This window comes from Ursus maritimus, unplaced genomic scaffold (genome assembly GCF_017311325.1).
Source record: "Ursus maritimus isolate PB19 unplaced genomic scaffold, ASM1731132v1 scaffold_28, whole genome shotgun sequence".
Lineage (NCBI taxonomy): Eukaryota > Metazoa > Chordata > Mammalia > Carnivora > Ursidae > Ursus > Ursus maritimus.
The window spans coordinates 1,923,979-1,948,451 of NW_024425341.1; the positions used below are offsets into that span (position 1 = coordinate 1,923,979).

The 24,473-nt window shown below is 46.6% G+C and overlaps 1 protein-coding gene across 1 annotated transcript in view; it reads right to left on the reverse strand.

Annotated features, from left to right (window-relative positions):
* CHRNB3 (cholinergic receptor nicotinic beta 3 subunit) overlaps positions 1-14,799 on the reverse strand; it is a 55,513-nt gene extending 40,714 nt beyond the window's left edge. The window contains exons 1-3 of the mRNA XM_008706336.2: positions 14,574-14,799; positions 10,171-10,509; positions 6,865-7,031 (exon numbers count right to left, since the gene is read on the reverse strand). Of these exons, the coding sequence (XP_008704558.2) occupies positions 6,865-7,031; positions 10,171-10,509; positions 14,574-14,799 (732 nt within the window). The remainder of the gene's footprint in view (positions 1-6,864; positions 7,032-10,170; positions 10,510-14,573) is intronic.
* Positions 14,800-24,473: the final 9,674 nt, after the last annotated feature.

The following is a 24,473-nucleotide window of genomic DNA, read 5'->3' on the forward strand; positions in this document are numbered from 1 at the left end:
GACACCTGGGTGGCTCAGTCGGTTAAGCGTCTGCCTTCAGCTCATGTCATGATCCTGGAGTCCCAGGATCGAGCACTGAATTGGGTTCCCTGTTCAGCGGGATGTCCGCTTCTCCCTCTGCCCCTACCCCCCATGCTCTCTCTCTCTTTCAAATAAATAAATAAAATCTTTAAAAAAAAAGTGGCAAAGAGAAGGCACCCATGGATCTTCCTTCCTCAGCCTGCAACCTAAGGATGTTGGCAGCATTTAGGTGGAAACAGAAGGGTGTCTTCACAAACACTCCTGTTCTAACAAACTCTGGAGACACAGCAGCAGCCTTGAACCAAACAATTCCCTTCTATAGTCCAGGTGAGCCTCACTGGCCTGCAAAGAAATCCCAGTTACCCCATAGCCCTTCCCCGAGTGGACCCCTGCCCTGGGCCCAGGCTGGCGGGGCTGGCTGTCAATGAGAAATTTACTCTCTTCCGGTGGAAGTGCTCGACAGTTTCGTTTTTACATTAAGCCTTTGGTAAGAAATTCCAGTATTCATATATTTTGTGTATTTTAAACTAACTTGACTCTAATTGTTAATGTTGCCAGTTCCCATGGAAAGAAAATGTGAGATTATATGCCAGTTCTTATCAGTGGAAAATTTCACCATGGAACACAAATCATGAGAACAGGACGTATTTCAATAAGGAAGAACACTGAGAAAAATACCACTTAGATATAATTATATTTCATCAAAGACACAATAAAATTGAAGGGGAAGAGATGAGGGAGGCTTGTTATAATCATGTAGCTTTGAGGAGGACTTACCACAAAGAAAACATGCATTTAAGAATGATAATTAAACTGTTGTACTGAGGACGTACGCTTCCATCCATCCACCCATCCATCCATTTATTAATCCATTCTGATTTTCTACTCTGTTTCAGAAAGGCACAGTAGTGGGGCACCCGGGTGGCTCAATCAGTTAAGTGTCTGTCTTTGGCTCAGGTCATGATCCCGGGGTCCTGGGATGGAGCATCTCATCAGGCTCTCTGCTCAGCGGGGAGCCTGTTTCTCCCTCTCCCTCTGCCGGCTGCTCCCCCTGCTTGTGCTGTCTCTCTCTGTCAGATAAATAAATAAAATCTTAAAAAAAAAAAAAAGGAAAGGAAAGTCACAGTACTAATGGCTCAAAGGACAAGACAATGGGTAGGGTGGTGATCTCCCACCTTCAAGGAATTTACAATCACCTGTAAAGCCAGCTATGTGCCTGCCATGAGAACTTCTACTGTCCTGTATGGGAGTTCCAACTTCATCTTATCATGTTCCTTTTTTTTTTTTTATTTTTTTTTTTAAAGATTTTATTTATTTATTTGACAGAGACAGCCAGCGAGAGAGGGAACACAAGCAGGGGGAGTGGGAGAGGAAGAAGCAGGCTCCCAGCCGAGCAGGGAGCCGATGTGGGGACCCCGGGATCACGCCCTGAGCCGAAGGCAGATGCTTAACGACTGAGCCACCAAGGCGCCCCAGAAAATGGATTTTTAATTGTGACTGGCCCCAGTCTGGAAAAGTACAATGTTTTGTTTAAATATCATACAAGGAACAGCATCAACATTGATGCCGCACAGAGAAACAGACGAGACCATGATGGGGGTTTGGTGTGCTTTGTTCCTCAAAGTTAATTGGCTAAGATTAATTGGTTAGAAGAATACATGTGTGTGTGTTCCTAGAATTGGCCCTGGGTGCCAAGGGGACAACATGGTTGAGAGCTTGAGGTCCTGTTGATCTGCCATCCGGGAATGCACAGAGACATTGTGAGGGTGGAAATGACAGGCCTTGCTGGCTGATCAGATGAGGAGTGTGAAGGAGAGGCTCAAAGATCACCCAGAGGTTTCCATCGGATGAGAATGGTTAGGCTAGGAGAAATAAGAAAATCAACAGAAAGAAGAACAGGGGCACCTGGGTGGCACAGCGGTTAAGCGTCTGTCTTCGGCTCAGGGCGTGATCCCGGCGTTATGGGATCAAGCCCCACATCAGGCTCCTCCGCTGGGAGCCTGCTTCTTCCTCTCCCACTCCCCCCACTTGTGTTCCCTCTCTCGCTGGCTGTCTATCTCTGTCAAATAAATAAATAAAATCTTTAAAAAAAAGAAAAGAAAAGAAAGAAGAACAGCATCGCACATTTACTCACATTCCTGGGCTGGTATGTAAAGAAAATATATCTTCTTTTTTCTCCACAAGCAGTCTGAATTTTCACTCGAGACCTCACCTTCAGGGTAACAGGAAAGTTCGCTTGAGCTTTAAGCTTGCCAGAGAATGGGCATCTCCGTTTCTCTTTTGGGTGATGCGATCTCTTGAACAAGTGCTCAGTTTCCATCATCCACCCCCTAGCTGGCTTTTCTCCAAGAGGCATCTAGATAAGGGGGATGGAATTGGCGGGATTGCCAAGGGGCATGATGACCTCATGGAGGTAAAGCTGATTATAAATTGTATGATCACATAAAATGTAGAAGGAATGCTTTGTTTATTTAAAAGAACAAAAAGGCAAGGAGAGCCAGGAAGCCCTTGAAAAAGAATAATAGGAGAGGGTAAAACAGGAAAATGCTACAAAACCTCCGTAAGTAAACCAGTGTGGTATTGGCCAGTAAGTAGACACACAGACCGAGGAGCAGACTAGAAGATCTAGAGAAAGATCCAGCTGCAAATGGAAACTTAGCGTATAATAAAGGAGGCATCTCAAACCAGTGGGGGAAAGCCAGGCATTTTAATAAGTGGTTTTAAGATACTCGGATAGCCTTGTGGAAAAAGATAAAAGCAGATTCATTCTCCACATGGTACACATAAATTCCAAATGGATCAGAGACTTCGATGTGAAAAATTGAGCCCCACAACTGCTAGAAGAAAATGTGGGTGAATTCCTGTGTAACGGGTGCAATGAGCAAAACTTCCCTGAGGTTTTAAATCCAGAAACAATGAGAGAAGAGATTAATAAATCTGGATACATTAAAAAAAAAAAAAAAAAAAGCTTGCATGGCAAGAAATCCCAAAGCAAAGTATAAGAGCTTGGGAAAAAAATTATAGACAAAGGTTATTTTTCCTAATATATAAATAGTTTCTAAATTAAAGAAGAAAAAGACCACAAATCTATAGAAACAAGGACTAGAAAAATGAACAAAGTCACAGAAAATGAAATCCGAACAGCCCTTAAGTGTATTCTCAACCTTGACTACAATAAGAACAATGCAAATTGAAATTCATGGAGAGAGCAGGCCTCTCACTTAGCAGATTGACAAAAGCCAAAATGTTTGACAGCACATTCCTTTGGCCATGCTGTGGGAAAGTGGGCACTCCTATACGTTGCGGCTGGGAATGTACAATGATATAATTCCTATGGAGGGAAATATGGCAATATCTAGCCTAATTGTATATGCATCTATTCACTGGCCTGGATTTCCCACTTTTAGGTGTCTATTCCAAGGACAGTGTAGCAAAAATAAGAAAGGATGCACGTACAAGGCAGGCTATTCTTGCAGCACCACGTAACAAAGGATTGGCAACAAACCAACTGTCCCTCAATAGGGGCTGCTTGAATTACTTGCATTTTCAAAGTGGGGAGGTATTTAACGGAAAATAAAAGGAGCAATAAATATTTCCTTATACTAATACTGCATTGTTATTTCTGGATTACATCAATAAGTGGAAAGTACGAGTGAAGAAATGTTAATACACCATTTATTTGATAAAGGGGAGGAAAATGAATATATATACACATAAATACACATATTTTTCTGTATATGTATATAAACTTGTATTTTTAGAAATGGAACAATGAACCATGAAGAAGGAGGAAAGAGATTACCGATGGGGAGAAAAAGAGAATAGGGTTGAGAAAATAGGTATAGAAAGCTAGACTTCTCTGACTGTAACTTGTCTGGTAGATTTGATTTTGAAATTAGGTAAACATATTTTTTAAGCTTATTTATTTTTCTTAGTAATCTCGACACCCAACGTGGGGCTCGAACCACAATGCTGAGATCAAGAGTCGCACGGTCTACCAACTGAGCCAGCCAGGCGCCCCTGAAACCAGGTAAATATTTTGTACAATTATAAAAAGGTTAAATTTACAAAGGAAAAAAATCCCTAAAAATTGAAAGCAACTACACAAACAGACCGAACTGTATATTGAGCTGGTGGTATAATGCACGGAAGTGAGATATTTCAAGGAACTTTAATATAATTTGATTGTATATCCAGTCAGAGAGATCCTGAAGACAAAGAGAAGTACTCCCCACTCCAAACACAAAAAACAGAACAAAACCTGTTTTCAGTAATCCTATCATTGATGATGGTGGTGGTGTTATTAGTTTGAGACTGGTGTCTGTGAATTGTGAGAAGAAGGAAACCAATAATTATAGTGGGATCATGGGGGAAAAAAGAGATACAGTTGTAAGGTCACGAAACAACATCAAGCAAGAAACACTGTGCTCCTGAATTTAATTTGGATGTATAAATGTGAGTTCATCACGTATTTTATCTTTTTAGAGTCTATTTCTTAATTCTATGCACTGAAAACACCTAGAAACGATGCTCATTCTGAAAAGAGCAGGCTCACCTTGCACCCAGATTTAGCACTGAAGCCCCATTTCCTACTGAAAGGAACCGGGGGAGAATTCATTTATCCCGCCGTTCCCGGGGAAATGAACCTCATCCTCAGCAGATAGTTGACGAGGGGACATTTTCCTGCAAGAAGCAATCTAGCTAATAAATGAAGAAGGAACGAAAGCATGTCATCATTTTGCAAACAATTAATCAGTTGATCTAGGCGATGATGACAACACCTGCTAAGATCGCTGAAGAGTGTGTCTCTTTGCCAAGAAGTCCAGCAAGAATCCGAACAAGCACTAGATGTAACCACCCACTTAGAGGAAATACAAAGGACAGAGGAGCATGTTAAATCACCCCTTCAGGCCATGATCAGCAAAACCAGAGGCTTCAGGTTTCTTCAACAAATAAACCACAAGGGGAAAAAAATGCGACGAGAGGGAACCAACAGATTTTTTAAAAATAGGAGACTTCTGAACCAATTGCGGCGTATGGATCTTAATTGGATCATGAGTCGAACAAATTGTAAAACAATTAAGGGCAATCAGGAAAATTTGAATACTGGTTGCGTGTTTAATGATTTGGGGGGCGGTAGGTGGGGTAGAGTTGAAACATGACTGATCATGGGTTGATAACTGGTGAAGGTGGGTGACGAGTACCCATAGAATCATTATACTCTTCTGTCTACTTTTGCATATGTTTGGAATTTTCCACAATAAACGATTGTTTTTGAAAGTCCACTCTGGATAGGGCAAGCTGACTATTATCCTCCTCTTTGCATTCCTACAACAATCCTAACCTTCCCGGAGGCAACTGAATGTTCAGAAACCACACACAGGGTTGTACTAGAGAAAAGCAACTGACATATTTCCAAAAATATTATCCCCATTTTGGAAGACTTATTTTTGGTAGAAAATGCCAAGTTCCGTCTTGCATATGTTGAATTTGAGATTCCCAGTCCCAGCAGGAGTTGAAAATTCAGGACTCCCACCTAGGAGACACAGCAGGGCTGACGCTGTGGCTGACATCCCCAGTAGAAAAAGTGTGGGTAGGTGGCGCCTGGGTGGCTCAGTTGGTTAAGCCTCAGACTCTTGATTTCAGCTCAGATCATGATCTCAGGGTAGTGAGATCGAGCCCTGCATCAGGCTTGGTGCTCAGTGTGGAGTCTGCTTGTCCCTCTCTCTTTCCCTCTGCCCCTCGCCTCATTCTTTCTCTCTCTAAAAATGAATAAATAAAATCTAAAAAAGAAAAAAAAGGAAAAGGAAAACACTGGGGCATGGGTAGAGCTTTTCTTTCCTTCCTTTCTTCACTCATTCATTCAAAAATATGTGGGATAAGTACTTATGAGCAGTTGGACCCTGGGCATGGAAGGTGAGGTTTATTGAGGCAGAAAGGCATTTAAACAAAGATATGAAAGCATTAAGTTCTGTAATCAAGGTATACGACAGATGCAGTGGATACACAGAAGACCTCTTGAGTTTGTCTGAAGGAATCAGAGCGATGCTCATGTTTATAGGAGGCCAGAGAACAAAGCAAAGCTGAGACCACTGGCTATGTCTCAGTTCTGGCTAATGAAGATGTTTTTCTTCCTGCTGAAAGGTAAGTCCTTTCCTGCCCACTTCCTTCCTTGCTGCTTCCTGCTTTTGAATGCAGTATGAGACTATGATGCTTGGAGCAACAGCAGCCATCCTGTGACTAGTAGTAACCATGTGTGAAGACAAAAAGTCAACACAGGGAGGGTGTTTGAAAGTGCCTAGGTCCTTGATGATATTGAGGAATGGCCCAGAATTCTCTCAACAGCCTACCTCGGGACTTGTTGAGTAGACAACAAATGTTCTTGGGGAGCCTAGGTGGCTCAGTCAGTTGAGTGTCTGCCTTTGGCTCAGGTCATGATCCCAGGGTCCTGGGATTGAGCCCTGAATCGGGCTCCCCGCTCAGCGGGGAGTCTGCTTCTCCCTCTCCCTCTGCCTCCCCCCCTGTTCGTGCTTCCTCTCTCTCTCTCAAATGAATAAATAAAATCTTTTTTAAAAAACCTAATAAATGCTCTCATAGTGAAGACACTTTAAGTTGGATACTCTATTACTCGCAATGACATGAACTCCCAACTGACAGTGTCTCTTCTCTACCAAACCATGAATTACCTGGAGAAGCAGTATGGCATCATGGCTCCGGCAGGCCTGTGCTGGTGTGTACGAGATTACTGATGACACCAGTGAGACACTGGACTGGGCAGAAGCCAGAGTCTAAAGGAGTGAGTGGGTGGTAAATGTTAGCTTCTAGGATACCCCCACCACCCACTGAGGAAGCGTATAAAAAGGGGTCAGGGTCAAAGCCAAATATGGGTGGAGTCAGAAGGCAGGGGTTAAATGAAGGTTCTTGCGCTCTGGGCTCCATCCCCCGGTGCCCTCTCCCACCGCACAGATGCTGCCCCACGGCAGACTGGGCTGCCTCCTGCTTCACGGCAGCTACGGAGAAGAGGAAAAGAAACAAAACAATGGCATCCCGACCGGCAGGATCAAGACAAGAGTTTCTTTTAGGGTGGGAAGATTTGAGCATGTTTGTGGACTGGAGGGAGGGAAAAACCGAAGATGGGAGAAAAGGGAGCAAAATTGAGGGGGTAGAAAGGATCAAGAGACAGAGAGGACGTGGTTTTTTTCTCGTGGGAAAAAAAAAAAAGGTAAATTGAAGAGACTATCCAGAGAGACCTTGAGGGGAAGGAAATTCAGAGAATGTCCCTAGCTGACTCAGCCACAGAAAGTGGTGTGTAGTAGTTTTGGGGAGATTAAACAGAGCTTGGTCTCCAGGAGCCTCACAGACGCTCTCTCCCTATGGGATCCCCAAGGTCAAGGACTCCAACTTCAGCCCTCTGTTTGAGAAATCAATTTTGCCAGCGTGAGCAGAATTGCTCAGGCTGCGAGCAGTTGTCCCGCGCTAACCTAGTTAGTCACTCCTGGACTTGAGACTGAGCTCCGTTGGCAGTCCCCCAGCACTGTGAGCTTCAGTGTCCCCATTTGCACAGAATGATTTGGAAATTATTACTTAGGTCAAAGGGCTGCTGTTATAATCAAACCTGGTCGTTCACGTGTTTTACATTTGAGTACAGTGCTCATAAAAATGTTAGCTATTATAATTTATTTATTCCACAAAATCATCGAACAAGTACTGTGTACCAGGCGCTGTGCAGGGCGCTGGGGTACACAGTGGCAAGTAACTACAAGGCATACTTGTCTTCCAGATGCTCTTGTTAAGGCCCCCAGGGAAATTATATATGCAGTGGGTGGAAGTTTCCATCTGAGAAACTGTAGAGTCTGTTCTGGGGTATTTGGCTACAGAGGTTTGGTAAAAGGCATCTAGAGGAGAAAGCCAGAATGGTACTTCATTTTTGTGTCAGGAAACAGAACTACCAGGCAACGGACCAAGGTGGTCAGCTCTGCAAAACAAAGTCAGAACATTGCTTCTTGAATGTGGAATCAGGGTCAATAAATTCCTGTCCACCCAGAACCTCAGGACGTGACCTTGTTGCAAAATGGAGCGTTCGCAGATGCACTTAGTTAAGTGAAAATGAGGTCATACTGGATTAGGGTGGGGCCCAAATCCAAAGTTTGTGTCTTGATAAGAAGAGGAGAGGTCATACAGAGGGACGGGAGAGAACCAAAGGCCAACTGGAGGGACAGAGCTACGAAGCCTAGGAAGACCCGAAACCACGGGAAACTGGAAGAGAAAGGAAGGAGCCTTCCCTGTGTACCACTTGGATTTCTGACTTCTAGCCTCTAGAACTGCGAGAGAATGCATTGTTTGTTTTTCTTTTTAAGATTTTATTTATTTATTCAACAGAGATAGAGACAGCCAGTGAGAGAGGGAACACAAGCAGGGGGAGTGGGAGAGGAAGAAGCAGGCTCCCAGCGGTGGAGCCTGATGTGGGGCTCGATCCCATAACGCTCGGATCACGCCCTGAGCCAAAGGCAGACGCTTAACCGCTGTGCCACCCAGGCGCCCCGAGAGAATGCATTGTTAAGCCACCCCATTTGTGGTCATTTGCTAGGGCAACCACAGAAAAGGAATACACGGGGCAGGGCGAATCGCTCTGGTGTAGATGGCCTGTGGTTTCTGTTCTGGAAGCCCAGCTAGTCAGCTTCGTTACGTGGTTCTACCTGCTGGGGCCACCACGCCCCTCCTGTTGGCCGAGCGTGGCACCTTCTCCCTGCCCAGAGCTAGGGCTTTCCCCCCCTTTTTTGATGACTCTGGGCCGACCCATCCCTCCTACTCTTTCTTCGTTTCTTACACAGTTCAATACGAGCGATGTGCTTTCACTAAATCTTCGGTCAGACATTCCCAGAACAGGCCGTCTGGAGTTCGCGGCTAGGAGCTTTTGCTACTGCGTTTAGATTCTTCTTTATCTCACTCAGAATTCTGGGGCGTCCTGCTCATCTCCTCTTGTGCCAGTCCCGTGGCATCAGCGTAGGACGGAGGTCCTTCAGAAGGGGAGGGGTTCTGGAGCGAATGCCGGGGTGGGGTCAGGACAAGATGACAGGAGAACGAGGGCTCTGCCATCCCTCTGTCTTGCCTCTGCTAGATGAATGTTGGCGAAGAGACTTAGCCAGGCTCTTGTAGGAAGACAGGAACTCCGTCAGTTTCAATTTTTCCCTTTCTGATGCCTCCCCACATTCTGTGTCGTTTGGATTTAAAAATAAATTGTGCCTCAACAGATAGCTGAAAGAAACATGAGCTCTTTCCCTGGCTGCGTTCCACCCCGCGCCAGAGTGCAAACTTGCTGCCAGCTCTCTCCCTGGCAGGAGGTGTGGCCCTTGATGGACTGCTGTCCTGGTCAACCTGGTGTCAGAGTTATTCTTGTTCGTGTTGGTCTTCCCTCTTTAAGTTGCCAGCCCCGAGGGTCAAAGAGTACCTGATACTAATATTGGTAGCCCCAGGATAGTGCTTTGCCCGCAGCAAGCACTCAGGAAATGGCTAAAGGGGAATGAGAACTACTTTTAATGTACTGATTGCTTTAGTATTTCGCTCTTGGCACCATTATAGTAAAACCTTTTGTTTACTGATGACCCATGGGACGTGCTCAAAACAAACTTGGTTTTCTCTCCTGTTGTCCTTTTATTTTATTTATTTATTTACTTTAAAGATTTTTATTTATTTGCCAGAGAGAGAGCACATGCGAGAGAGTGTGAGCGCACAAGCAGGGGGAGGGGCAGAGGGAGAAGCAGGCTCCCCACTGAGCAAGGAGCCCGATGTGGGACTCGATCCCAGGATTCTGGGATCAGGACCTGAGCCGCTCCCGTTGTCCTTTTCAATGTATTGTTTGGTAATTGTCCTTAGCCTTGGATGGGAAATTGGGCAGACCTCGGACCTCTCTGCTGACTCAGATGAAAGACAGCTCTCTGGTCACCATAGGTCCTCAGAGATGAGAATGCTCAGCTCGACATGTTAATCAAATGCTTCAGCTTTCCCGCAAAGCGAAGAGTCCCCCCTGCACTCCCACCCCCATGCTAAAGTGGATAGGGAGCCTGCTTTTTGGGGGGGTGTGGCCTCTGGTTTCAGTTGCCGGCAAGGAAGAGCAGGGGGGCGGAGGAGGGGTCCGCGCTGGGTCTTTACTTGGCCCGCGCCGCTTGGCTGGGCGCCGGGCTGTGCTCCGCTCCGGAGGAGCCTGAGGGATTCGAGGGAAGGGCTGGAGCCGCTGACTGCCGAGATCGTCGGGCCTCGGGAAGGAAGCCCTAGCCTCGCAGCGCAGAATCAGTGCTGGATCAAAGTGCCAGCGCCGCCCTGCGCGGCCCCCAAAGCGGAGCAGATGGCGGTGGAGAAGAGCAGCAGGAAGAGACGGTTGGCGTCCTCTCCTGCCTTGGGCGGGCCCGCAGGGAGCACTGTCGCTGCGAGCTCTCTCTAAGGGCTGGGTGAGCGCGGGAGGAGAGCAAGGCAGTCCCCTCGGCACAAAATCTAAGCAAAAACGCAGCAGCCGAGACAGATAATCTTTTAATTTGTTAAAAAGTCAAAATTAACGGAAAAAATCCATGATGAACAAAATGTTACTTATTTTTCCTTTTGCCCCAGGTTGCAGTCTGCTTAGCAGAGCTTTTACTGAGGCTGTCTTTATTTAAAATTTTGGTATGTTGCTCATCCTGGATTTTTTTCATTGGTTTTGAGTTTAGAATTATTGCGTTAAAATATCATCCATCTTAAATTGCATTCAGCTCTGCACACACACACACACACACACACACACACACACACGAAGAGAGGTTAAAAACACGGCCGTCTGTAGTCCAGTTAGCAATAATGTCCTGGTTTTCAGTTCCCTGGTTTTGATACCGTACTCTAGCTATATATGTAGACTTTGGGGGAACACCGTTGTTTACAACTTCCTGTAAGTCTATCACTATTTGAAAATTAATAATTTGAAGATAATTATTTGTATAATTTTTTTTTTGGGGGGGGCACTCAGTTCAGTTTGGGGCCGAAGCCACGTCCTCACTTGCCTCCTCTGTCCTGGCCCTGCTTCTCCTGCCATAACTGCCGCTCTCCAAGTGCCCGCGTGTTTGTGTCTCAGTAACATCCCATGTGCAGTGTGCAGTCAGGAGCAACAGTGGGATAGGCTTTTCCTTTTTGTTCTTTGATCAGTCCAGATTGCTCCTGGTATGACCAAATAATGTCCTGTCCCATTCTCGATTTAGTTATGTCAGGGTCTATAGTTTTAACGAGTGCCCGGATGGTTGCCATGTGGAAGCCCGAGTAGAGAACGATGTTCTTTACCAGTTCTTAACTTGGTGTGAGTGTTAGAATCTTCTCATCAGCATCACCTGTGAACGTTATTAGCCATGCCAATTCTCAGGGCCCACCCTGGGGGTGGCCCAGCAATCTGTTTGAAAAGCCCTACAGATGATTTTGATGCATGCTAGTGTTCTGGAATCACTGTTCTTAAAAATATACAGGTTGTTGGATCCACCCAGAGGTTCTGATTTCCCTGGTCTGAGTTAGAGTCCTGATACTTTGAGAAAGTTCCTCGGGTAATTCTGGGGAGTACTGGGGTGGAGTGGGGAGAGCTACCACTCAGCGCCCAGCTAGGTTTGATTACCTGCATCTCTGTTCCTGGTTCTCCAGCAGCGTTTTTCTCTGGGGATTTCAGAGAAACCAAAGGTCTTCCCTAACTGTAGTCTACTGAGTTAAGAAGAAAGAAAATGCGGGGCGCCTGGGTGGCACAGCGGTTAAGCGTCTGCCTTCGGCTCAGGGCGTGATCCCGGCATTATGGGATCGAGCCCCACATCAGGCTCCTCCGCTATGAGCCTGCTTCTTCCTCTCCCACTCCCCCTGCTTGTGTTCCCTCTCTCGCTGGCTGTCTCTATCTCTGTCAAATAAATAAAATCTTTAAAAAAAAAAAAAAGAAGAAAGAAAATGCTTTCATGACAATGCCATTCTAAGCACCTTAGCTTCCCAGGGAGGCTCTTTGGATTTGTGTGGATTTTATTTTTTTTTTATTTTTTTATTTTTTTTAAGATTTTATTTATTTATGTGACAGAGAGACAGCCAGCGAGAGAGGGAACACAGCAGGGGGAGTAGGAGAGGAAGAAGCAGGCTCATCGCGGAGGAGCCCGATGTGGGACTCGATCCCGGTACGCCGGGATCACGCCCTGAGCCGAAGGCAGACGCTTTAACGACTGCGCTACCCAGGCGCCCCAGGATTTGTGTGGATTTTAGTTCACGTATTCTTTTTCTTTCTCCTCTGAGCTCCTACAGGATGACCAAAACCTCACAAATGTGAAAGAACAGTTGTTCTCAACCTGGTCTGGAAGAGATACAGTTCATATTGATCTAATTCACATCTCCTGGGAATACCATTTATTCCTGACAAAATGCTTAAGAAATTTTCTCATTAAATGTAGGAAGATTAAGTCATGTTCTCAGAAACCAGTCACCCACTCAGCTGTCAGTCACACATCCAGTGATCTTCAAACACTGACCTTTCTGAATCTGACCTAATGTCATTATCAACATTTTCTCACCCAATAGTATAACCCTACCAAATGCGGACCATGGTTGCCGGCTTCTCTCTTATAACAAGATTGTAAGAAAACTTTTACATGTCTGATTACTTAGTCTGAAAAGTGTACTAATACAAACTATGTGAACATGGCAGTCACTAAACACAATTTCATGCAGTGCAAACAATACAGTAAGTATAAATGAGAATGATAGTGCTCCACAGAATTCTACTTCCCCAACAATCCTGGTGCCGCGTGTGTACTTCAGGCCATTTCCTACTGTTAAAAAACAAAATGCAACCGAGTCGAAGATCTACATTTGAAGATCTAGTTGGCTTTCTCAAGTGATTCATGAATCAGGCAGCATCCCATCTTGCAAGTAGAAAGGAGCTCCTGAGCTGTACAATACAGGTTTTTATAGGAAAGACGTTAAGGGCAAAGAGTTAAGGGCAAAATAAAGAAAGGACTGTTCCAGGCAACATCATCTTCCCTTAGGGGGAAAGGGCAGGAGGAGGGTCTTAGGTTACCTCATTTTCCTTTGGGGGGAAGGAGAGAGCCCATGTGACGGATTATCTCATTGGTACTGACCAGAAAATTCCAATGATTGGTTTAAAATTCCATTCCCGGAGCGGTTGAAAGTGCGGTTAAGTCTTGGTTTGCTGTCCTGGGGTCAAGGGACTTTACCTTGGCCTATAGCTGTTGTTGTTAACACTATTCCCTCATTCATTCACGAATATCCAATACTTATTGATCACCTGTACGGTCTCAAGCTGCGTGCAGGGAACACAACTGTGAATGAGACCAACATGATTCTTTACCTCATGGATCTGTTAAAAAGAAAACCACAGGCCCCAAATGGCATTGTAGTCTGGGCCCAAGGGTGCAGGGCACCTGGCTGTGGGGTCCCAAGCAGAAGGTTCGGCCACTCACCTCTGACAAAATCCAAAGGCAGAGAGGTGAGTGGTGATGAAACCAGAAAGGAATTTATTTCCGTGAGGCCAGCACTGGAGGGACAACAGACTAATGTCTCAAAGACTGTCTCTAAAGTACTGAAAATCCTTCCAGGCTTATATAAGGAGAATGTGGGGCAAGCGTCAGTGGGTACGTGCAGGGGGCCAGTAAAGGTGAGGTTGGTTGATCCTTGTCTTGGCTTTAATCACATGTGGTCTTGCTGTTGTCAGGGCAATTGTTATTGCTTGAGGGGTAGTTTCGGTCCCCATCCTGGGATGCTTTGCCTGAGGTAAGAGATAAGCTGGGAAGAAGAACTGAATCGGTTACGAAGTGCAGACTGAGGTCACCATGGGGGCAGTGGAAGTGCTCTTTCAGCATCACTTAGACTGACTCACCAGCCACGGCTTAATACCCCACCTAACTGCACTTTTAAACTCCTCCAGGAATGTAGTCAGGAATTCTCGGCATCAGTGAGGTAATCTGTCACATGGGCCCCTCCCCGTCCCCCCCAAAAGAAGATGAGGTAACACGCATGATAGGACCCCCTGCTTTTTACACTAAGAGAAAGTGAGCTTGCCTAAAACCTTTCTTCTCTTTTGCTTATTACCTCCTTGCTCCACCTGCCTTCCTATAGAGACGTTCTGGTTTGTCCGGCTCCCCAGGAGCTCCCCTCTACTTGCTAGATAGAATGTTGATTCATGAATTGCTTGAAAAAGCCGATTAGATCTTCAAATGTACTCAGTTGAATTTTGTGGGTTTTTTTTTTAACATATCTTACATAAGTATAAATACAACCTCTCATACACAATTAGTTGAGTTCTTAATAAAGAAACGAATTCCTGTCTCGGCTTTTTTTTCCTGTGTGGATTCACCAAGGAAAAGCAAAAAAAAAAAAAAAGCCTCCTCTATCTGCTTCCGTGGAGGAGGAAGTCTCCAGGGCCCCAAGGAGATGAGCAGCCTGGCTGGGGGCAGGGAGTTGGGAGAGCGGGAATTGGGGAAGGAGAGTCCTCCACTCTGAGAGAAGGGACTGGCTTTGAGGCCACTGGACGTAGCAGTGACCAAGCCCCCCTGCACCCAGCACTCCATGGGGGCCTGATTTCCAGATGGCCGAGGGAAGGCCGAATATTAGGTGTGTCCATGGGGGGCCGTCCAAGGTCCCCCGCCCCAGCTGGGCATCAGAGCTGCTGACCTTGGGAATGGACAGCTGGAGGTTGAGTGCTGGACGGTGGCTGGGTGGGCTCAAGGCCACAGCTACTTCCTCAGATGCTCCGGGCTGACAAACGCCCCAGGACTCCCGCATGGCCTCAAGGCAATAAATGTGGACGCCGTGTATCCTATTGTTCTGGTCAGTGGAGACAGGGAGCAGGATGTGATTTGATTTAGGAAAAGAAAACAAAACATTTTCCGCATCTAAGTGGTGTGAAGCAAATTTATATCCATCACACACACACACCCCATGTATATCTACACTCATTTGTGCTTGTAACACTCCTCGGTTTCATTTATTAGCTCCTAATTCTGCATTAGCATTCTTCTCACAGTGTCAAGAATACAACTGGCCCAGAAGCCTTTTCTTGCCAACGATAAGGCTCATTACTAATTTAGTTGGAACCAGCCCTTAGTAAGAATACTGAAGTGGTTTTCTCGAAAACGAGCTGATCGTATGCTGTTTACAAAGCCTGGACTGCCTGGCAATATTTACGGCTGTGCGAGGCAGCTTAGTGTGGCCTAAAAGCTTCCTGAAGTATACATTTCTACAGAGTACTCCCAAGGTCCCTTTGGGGGGTTGCAGGTTCACTAAGTGAGTGGTTGGGGGGATTGGGCCATCCCTTCCTCAATTAAAGCAATTCTGCTTTTAAAAAGATAAAACAAACAAAAGACAAAGCAGTGTTATTGGGGTATAATTCACCCATTTTAAGTGTGAAACTCAGTGAGTTTTGACAAATAACGTACATCACCACCACAATCAACATACAGAACCATTTCCAATGTCCCCAAAATGGACCGAGTTTCCCTCAGCCACTTTGCAATAAGCACTCTGGCCCCTGTCCCAGGCGACCACTGATCTGCTTTCTTTCTTTCTTTTTTTTTTTTTTAAAGATTTTATTTATTTGACAGAGAGAGACACTGAGAGAGAGGGGACACAAGCAGGGGGAGAGGGGGAGGGAGAAGCAGGCTTCCCGTTGAGCAGGGAGCCCCATGCGGGGCTGGATCCCAGGACTGTGGGATCGTGACCTGAGCCAAAGGCAGATGCTTAACGACTGAGCCACCCACTGGTGGCTGATCTGCTTTCTGTCTGTCTGTCTGTCTGTCTGTCTCTCTGTTTTTTAAGATTTCTTTATTTATTTGAGAGAGAAAGAGCACAAGCAGGGGGAGTGTCAGGCAGAGGGAGAGGGAGAAGCAGACTTCCCGCTGAGCAGGGAGGCTGATGTGGGGCTTGATCCCAGAATCCTGGGATCGTGATTTGAGCCAAAGGCAGATGTTTAACCAACTGAGCCACCGAGGCGTCCCAAGCATATGGCTTCTAAAGAAGAAAGAAAAAAAGAAGGAAGGAAGGAAGGAAGGAAGGAAGGAAGGAAGGAAGGAAGGAAGGAAGAAGGAAGGAAGGAAGGAAAGGAGAAAGAGGGGAGGGATGGAGGGAGGGAGGAAAGAAGGGAGGAAACCACCAATGAAATAGAAAAACCTTAGTCTTTGGAGGCAAAACAGAGCTGGGCTTGAAAAGGCTGGCTCTGCTTCTGGTTACGTCAGCTGAGAAATGACTGTACCTTTCGATGTGTCGGTTCTCTTATTTGTAAAATGAGGACACTAGCACATGAGGTATTGAGGGATGAAATCCAACGAGATTGCCTATGTAAAGGGCATAGCTGGTGCTCCCAAATGGTGAATCTCTCCCATCTCCATGCCTGGGAGAGAAGGACCAGCTGGAAGAGCTCTCTGGCCCCTTTAGCTCAGCAGAGCAGCTGTATGTGAGTAATTTCTCATCAGTGTCTCTCTGAGGCTGCCTGGGAGTTTGGATGATTCAGCCCAAGTGTATATTGTCTGGTGCAAACTGTGTTCCATAGACTTCTGGTCATTTCCAATCATGCTTGAAATAACTCTTTTTGAATTGATTGGCTATTCAAAACCCTAAAGTATCCTGGGTTATCTTTAGCTTTGTATGGGGATGTTAGATAAAATGAAGAGAATCCGAATTTGCCGCTGGGTTAGTAATGGAAAGTTCCTACCAGCTAACTGCCTAGGATGTTTCTAGAGAAACAGGCTCATCAGACGCTGGGGCCAAGTTAATGAGCCTTACAGTAGAGCAGCCTGTGCCAGGGAAGGCAACAGCTTTGCCCAAGCCCTCTGCCGCAGATTCTAAAGGCCTGTGCTGTCCAATAGCACTCCGTGGGAGTCAGAGAAAATGAGCTGCTGAAACATGCGGTCACTTGAAAAATCACTACCTGCAGCACCTGGAGGAACAAAAGAGCTCAAGAAGGTCATGTCGTATCTAATGAGCACAGAGACCTAGGCCAGAAGTGAGAAAATGGGAGTCTTATGATCGCCCTGCCTCTAGTTCTTGCAAATCCCTTTGGGGGTTTGGTTTCTTCATCTGTAATGAAGGGGTTGGACTAAGGTTGCTTTGAGCTCTGACATCCTGTAATTTTGTGATACTGATTAATCCATGGATGTCAGGTGCTGGGAACTTGGCTACCAGCTCAAATTTCTCATGCTCACCAAGCCCCATATGAAGTAACTCTCATAAAAGTACAAGCTGGGAGGATTTGTGAGGCAAAAAGACAAAAGAATTTGAGACTGGGGCCCAGGGGTAAGGGAGGGGGGTGGAGATGGTTAGTTCAGTTTTTGACACGCTGTGCTCCAGGTAAGGATAAGGCATGACCATATACATTCTTTCTTTCTTTCTTTTTAAGATTTTATTCATTTATTTGAAATAGAGAGAGAGCACAAGTAGGGTGCGGAGGGAGAGGGAGAAGCAGACTCCCTGCTGAGTGAGGAGCCTGACGCGGGGCTCAATCCCAGGACCCTGGTATCACGACCTGAGCCGAAGGCAGCCGCTTAACCGACTGAGCCACCCAGGCGCCCCACCATATACATTCTTGCCGGCACCTGGAATGTAAAAGCCTGGAGTTTAGATGGAGAAGTTATAGCTGGAGAAGTAGAGTGGGGATCGTTAGCAAATCAGTTCCAATAGATATTTTTTGAATGCCTACTAGTGCAAACATTCATCCATGTAATAATCAACAAACATTTGTTTAACGTCTGTGTGACATGTGTCAAGTGCCACACTATGTACTGTGGAAGAATCGAGAAGAAAGGAGACACAGACTTGTTTTCAGGAATTTGCAATACAAGTAGCATTTGGATAAGACAAGGATTATGCTACAGGACAGCATAAGAAGAACTGTCTAAGAGAAATACTGTGTTTGGGGATTCAAAGGAGGCACGTGACCTTGAGGACCCGGAGAGGCTGCTTGAAGGGAGCGGCACTCGAAATAGGCTTTGAAGAAAGACTAGGATTTGGCTCGTGGATATGGGGGTTGGGAAGCGCATTCCACGGAGAGGGAAAAGAGCAAGTGGATATTATCGCGGGGACTAGCAAGGTTTGGAGCGTCTCTCGTCCTAGCAAGAAGCCCTGCAGGAATGTGAGCACCGGCTATGTATATTATAGAAACAGTGGGAATTCAGCTTTGAGTAGATGGAGGTTATATCATGGAATGCTGATGGTGTTCTGGTAGGTTGTGGAAGGGTGCCAGGCCCCCTGCTCTGAGTAGGCCTGTGTGGTAATCTGATTTATCTGGCTGTGCTGGGTAGGACAGATGGAGTTTGAGATAAGAGCCAGGTGAATTTCTACGTTCCAAGATAGGATGAGCCCGGGGGAGGAAAGGCTGAAGGGAGAGAGAGAATGAATGTCTGGGCTTGAGCTTTAGAGACACTCGGAGTGGCGGGGCCACGGTAGAAGGCAAAGCAGCCAGAAGCTGGAGAAGTCCACCTGAGCGTCCTGGGCCCAGAAACCAGCCATTGAGGAGGAGAGGCAGATGGGAACCCTGGTGGTCTGCAGAGCCTTCCTCGTGTCCCATCAGATTCAGCAGAACGTAGACCTATGGTCCAGTGGGAAGAGCTGTGGGTGGACTCAGGGATCTGACTCATCTCCGAGACCTCAGCTTTCCATCTGTAAAATGGAGAGTTTATTAGGAAGGTCAGTGAGTTAAAGTATGCAAAAGTAGTAGGTCCTTAACTCCTACCAGCCGAGTCAGAATTATTATAGCAGCTTCAGAAATGCACGGAGTCTGTTCTACACAAAATCACTCATGCCTTCGGTGCTCTCATCAGGCTAGCAAAACTCAGTGGACAGTCGCCCAAACTGTGTCATAACACAGACGCACCATACTGAACCATCCCCAAGAAAGCAGCCAGGTGGCTAGAATCTAAAAGAAGAGAAAATTTTGATTTCGAACCAGAGTGAATTTTATTCTGAAACCAGGAGTGTAGGCTTTCTGACCTTTCCCATCCCTTAATCTCCTATTTTATATTCCAAATGCTGTTTTCCCAATCCACAAAACATTGTGCCCTTTCCACGGTCTCCTTGCCTTGACATGGTGAGAAAGGGGAGAAGCTCAGTAATGATGGGCTGATGTTTGCAAAGGGCTTTGGAAGTCGTGGCTGGAACATGCTACACAAACACAGGATATTACTTCTGAGCCGGTGCCTAGAGAAGGGAGAGGCGGGGAGCAGGGCTCGCCCAGTGTTCTGGCCCACAGTGGGGGCGGGGCAGCGAGCAGGAAATGACCCACAACTTCCCAGAGGAGTCAGGCAGTGGGGGGCTGAGGCTTGAACCTTCTGGGTGAAGGAGCCAGCCACGTTTCCAAGACTGTATCGGAGGGAAACAAAGTCCCCTTGGCAATTCAGTTATAAAGATGAAGACATTTTTGCAAATAAGTTGTTGGCTAGAAGGCTTGCAGGAGGTAAGCAGGGATCCTGGCTGGGAGTCCTGTGTGTGCAAACTTCCTGAGGAGAGTCTCTGAGACCGCCTTGACAGGCACTTTAGGGAGAGCCAGACCACCTATCTTCGTGCCCCTCCTGATTTTGACATGGGAGGTTGCAAGCCACCCAAGAACCACACTCCGTTGCCCACCTCCCAGAACTCTGAGTCTGGGGCAAAAGCAGCGCAGCCCCTTCCAATTCTTTCAGTTCTCCTGAGTACAGGGGAAAGAGACACCCGCCTCGCAACCCACCCCGGCACCCCAGGTTATGTCTCTGATGGCTCCATACCCCTCTAGTTGTACAAGTTTGAGGTTTTGGAGTTGTGTTTTTTTTTTTTTTTTTTAAAGCGAGAGATTTATGTAAGTTAAGGCCTACCCGCGGGGCCTTCTCTTTCCCCAGCTCTTGTGAGAGTTAATTTTGAAAAAGATTCCAAATGGCTTTACCCCCATTCCACCAATATGTATTGAGAATCTGCTGCATGCAAAACGCCATGCCGGGTATCACGAGGCGGCAACAGAGTGAAGAAGGTTTGGGCTACGCTTGTAATCTAGTAAAGGAGACCAACACATACTCAAACTGCAAGCATCAGGCAGACAGCAGTCATACCAGAACATGGAGGGTAACAAGGGGCTTTCCCTCTAAGGAGGATCAAGAGAGCGACTTTGACACAGGCTGGTATTGTCTCGGCCCTTAGAGGAAGAACAGTGCCTCAGCAAGTGCCCGTGGGGCTGGGGGTGGGGGTTCTGTCTGGAGCCGAGCCCCACGGAGGGAAAAGGTAGGAAACAGCGACTGTTTACGTTGGTTGCGGTGGTCCTTACATGGAGGCTGTGGCGGGAGGTGGGCACAGAGATCAGCAGCTTCAGATGACAAGCGGAGGGGTTTGGACTTAACTTCTTTGGGAGGGAGGGGACGCTGCTCGTTTCGAGGTGCGAGCCCTGCTATTAGACAGTCTGCGCGGAGCAGGGGCCGGTCGCCGGACAGGAGACCTTCCATGAGTCGGGGAGGGAGGAGATGAGCTCTAAACCACCGGGTGGAATCCCTAGGGCTCCCGACCATTCCGCACTCTTCCCAGGTGGGTCTCAGGGAGCGCAGATAGGCCAGCCCTGTGCATGCCGGGGGGGATGCTGGACCCCCGCACCAGCCAAGGGCCACACGTGCGGGGCGGCTGCGGCATGTGTCACAGATGCACGTTCCTCTGGAGCAGCGGGGTCTGCAGTCACAGCCCGTCCTACCGGACGCCTCAGTGAGGGAAGAGGAAGACCGGAGAACGAAGCCAGACCAGTGCGGGGTGGCGGACGTTACCGAGGCTCTATGACGAGCCCATTAGATTTCTTGACTGTTTATTACGTGCTCTGCTGGTTATTCTCTATCTGCACTCCCCAGCCCCCCTCAGACCGGCCCTGCTCTGTGGGCTCCCTCACCGGCCTCCCTCGCCCTCTGCCTTAAAGTTGGGCGCGACCTGCAGCTAAGGACTCGAACCTCAGACTCCATCCCTTAATGGTCCCCTTCACTCGGCCCTCGCTGTGCTCCTGGTCCCACCGCAGACTCTTCCAGGAGCCCTTGATTCGAGTCAGCGTCCACGTGCGTCCTGCCAGGACCCCGACAGAGGCACGTCCGTCCTCTCCGTGTGCTGCAAATCCTCACGCCAGCCCTGGGAGGTACGAGTGCCGTCGAGCAGCTGAGGAAGATGCGGCGCAGAGAGGCTCAAAGACTAGCAATGGCTGCAACAGCCGTGCTCCTGGGTTACAAGGCTCCCCCGTTTCCGTCGGTGCTAAGGAAGGCTAAGGGGACGAGTTCTGGCTGAGCAGCACTGGCTGGACACGCAGGAGCGGGGGCGGCCTTCCTGAGCACCCTCTGTCTCTGCCAGGGCCACTGTGGACCCTTCAGGGGGGAGGCGCTGGCTGAGAGCAGCCTGTACCGCCACCGTCTGGAAGATGGCTTCCTTGGACCCGCAGCCAACCTGACCCGAGTGCAGAATAAACTTCGGGATGTCAAGCCAAGAAATGTGTTGCTTCATGACCCATTCTAAGCGATGCTTTTCTAAGGTCACTTCAAGTAAATGAATGGCAGGACCAGGATATAGGCAGGATGCAGGACAGCTCCGGGTCCTGTGCTTGGCACAAGAAATTAATTAGGAGGAAGAAGAAAAACACACAGTGCTAGGTCAAATGAAACCAGAGCCCGGGGCATTTTCTCTTGCTCATTCTTTCCACAGCTGTTCTACCCATACTCACATCACCACCCATAAAATTAGGAACTTACATTTCTCAAGTGCTTAACATGTGCCAAGAAATGTGTTAAAGGCTTTGCTTTATCTTACTCAGTCCTCGTATGAGATATACACTATTATTATCCATTTGAGGGAGCTGAGCTCAGAGAGGGTAAATAATTTTCTAAGTTCACATAGGTGGTAAGAGTCAGCGCTGGGATTTTTACTCAGGCTGTGTGACATCAAAGCAGAGCTGTTACCTTCTACGGCCTCCCAAGATTATTGCCAATGCTGACAGAGGAAAGGTGGTAGGAAAATGGCAAACACACATGCACACACACACACACACACACAGGTTGAACCACTTAGGATGAAGGGAGCAGATCCAATGGACCACATGTGTTGAGAACGTTTCCCCAAGGCCCTGCCACACAGCATCTAAGCACATGCTCTCCCCGGCCAAGACAAAGTTTTCCATCAGATAATTTAGAGCTGTTCTAAAGAACCCTACAACTGAAGCAAAGTCAATGGGTCAGGTGTGGGGACCTAGCTGTTTAAGGAAATGTGTCCTATGGAAATTGAGAGGTGTGTTCACCAAGGTAACGCTCTAAGCCCAGGCAACCACAGGATCTTAGCTGCATTGGGACAATCACGCGTCAGCAACTGTAAGAGCCACCATGCAAACCATTCTTCTGGGAGACAATTACATTTGGCTGAGAGTGGATCTGACCTGGTTCGCATCCTGCGTTCAGGTGCCCTGCACACATAATAGTGACATTAAACACCCCAGGACTTTCTGAGCCACCGAAGACCCCTCATTCTCTTACTTCGCAACATCATTTTTCCTCTGTGGTCCTGTATATTTCTTAACCAGTCTTCCATTTGGCTCATATAATTACTCTAATGGCAGGAAGGAATTCATATTAGGGCAGCAAGGACATATAATCTTTTAAAATGAAATTATATAATATAAATGGCCTAACTAGAGTGCAGCCTTGTTTAGGCATTCCCCTGTCACCGTGTCTGGGTTTATAGCTCAATCCAAGACGTAAACAAGATTCATCTAACTAGGTACATTGACTTCTAGGCTTTTTCTTATGATTATGGTAATATTTCTTATTCTACCAAAGATCTTTTTTCCAAAGAGAAAACTGATTTTGAGTATGGAAGGGAACATCCTTTTCCAGCACTATGGTGGAATAGATAGTCTACAAAATAAACAACTAAATAAACAAATAAAACAACTAAAAATATTGGATGCAATCATTTTTTTTTAAGATTTTTTATTTATTTTTGTGACAGAGAGACAGCCAGCAAGAGAGGGAACACAGCAGGGGGAGTGGGAGAGGAAGAAGCAGGCTCACAGCGGAGGAGCCCGATGTGGGACTCGATCCCGGTATGCCGGGATCACGCCCTGAGCCGAAGGCAGACGCTTTAACGACTGCGCTACCCAGGCGCCCCTGGATGCAATCATTTTTTAAGCTTTTCTTTTAAATATGTGACTGCACTTTAAAAAATATTTTGGTGATTTTTTTCTTTCAGTTTTATGAAGATGTCATTGGCATATGGCACTGGATAAGTTTAAGGTATACCACATAATGGCTTGATTGATATATATTGTGAATTGATTACTATGATAATATCCATTTCCTCATATGGTTACAAGAAGAGAAAAAAAAAGTTTTTTTCCTTGTGATGAGAACTTTGAGATTTGTCCTTTTAACAAGTGTCCTGTATATCATAGAGTGGGGCTAGCTAAGTCACCATATGATGCATTACATCCATCCAAGTTCCCATTTATCTTATAACTGGGAGTCTTTTCCTTTAGACCACCTTCATTCAATTCCACCCTCTACCGCCCCACCCCCTCTGGTCAACACAAATTTGATCTCTTTTCTATGAGTTTGGTATTTTGTTTTGTTTTGTTCTTAGGTTCCATATATAAAGTGAGATCATACAGTATTTGTTTTTCTCTGACTTATTTCACTTAGTATGAAACCTTCAAGCTCCTTCCATGTTGTCGTAAACAGCAGGATTTCCTTACGGCTGAAGAGTATTCCATTGTATATATATATATATATATATATATATGTATACCACATTTTCTTTATCCATTCCTCTGTCAATGGACACTTAAGATTGATTCCATGTCTTGCTATTGCACATAACGCAGCAAGTGATTGCACTTTCAAGAAAGCAGGGGAAATTCTCAGGAGTCAAAAATGAAGGGAAACCAGGAATCCACAGTGGTAAGCAGATTCTGGCAGCTTCCATACGTAGACTCCCATGAAGGAGTTTACCCAACTCCGTTTCCGAGAGCCATGGGTTTTAATGGCCTCATGGAAAGAGGAGACAAGGCCTTGGGTCCATACAGGTTGGGATGTTGGCAATAAGACCTGCATGTATATGTCACCCTCTCTGTAAAGGCAGACCTGAAAAACTGTCCACCAGCAAAAACATGACAGAGAGATTTATCTGCTATGACCTTGATTCTAGATGTGGTTTAAAAAAAAAAAAAGCCTGAAAATGTATAACCATGGCCTTCTCACATGGATTTGGAGGATGATTCTAAGTCACCTGAGTTGTACAGAAGCCCCAGACCTAAGAACTTTAACTTACAGTGATCTTGGGTTGAGGGAACCTAGCAGAATTAAAGGTGAAGCCTTTTTGAAGTCTGCACACTCAACCGAAGTTTCCTGTGATTCCACAAACACAGCCCGGTAAGTAGGACACGAACTCACAACCCCAATTACAGAATACAGGAGCGAACAAACTCCCTTGAGTAC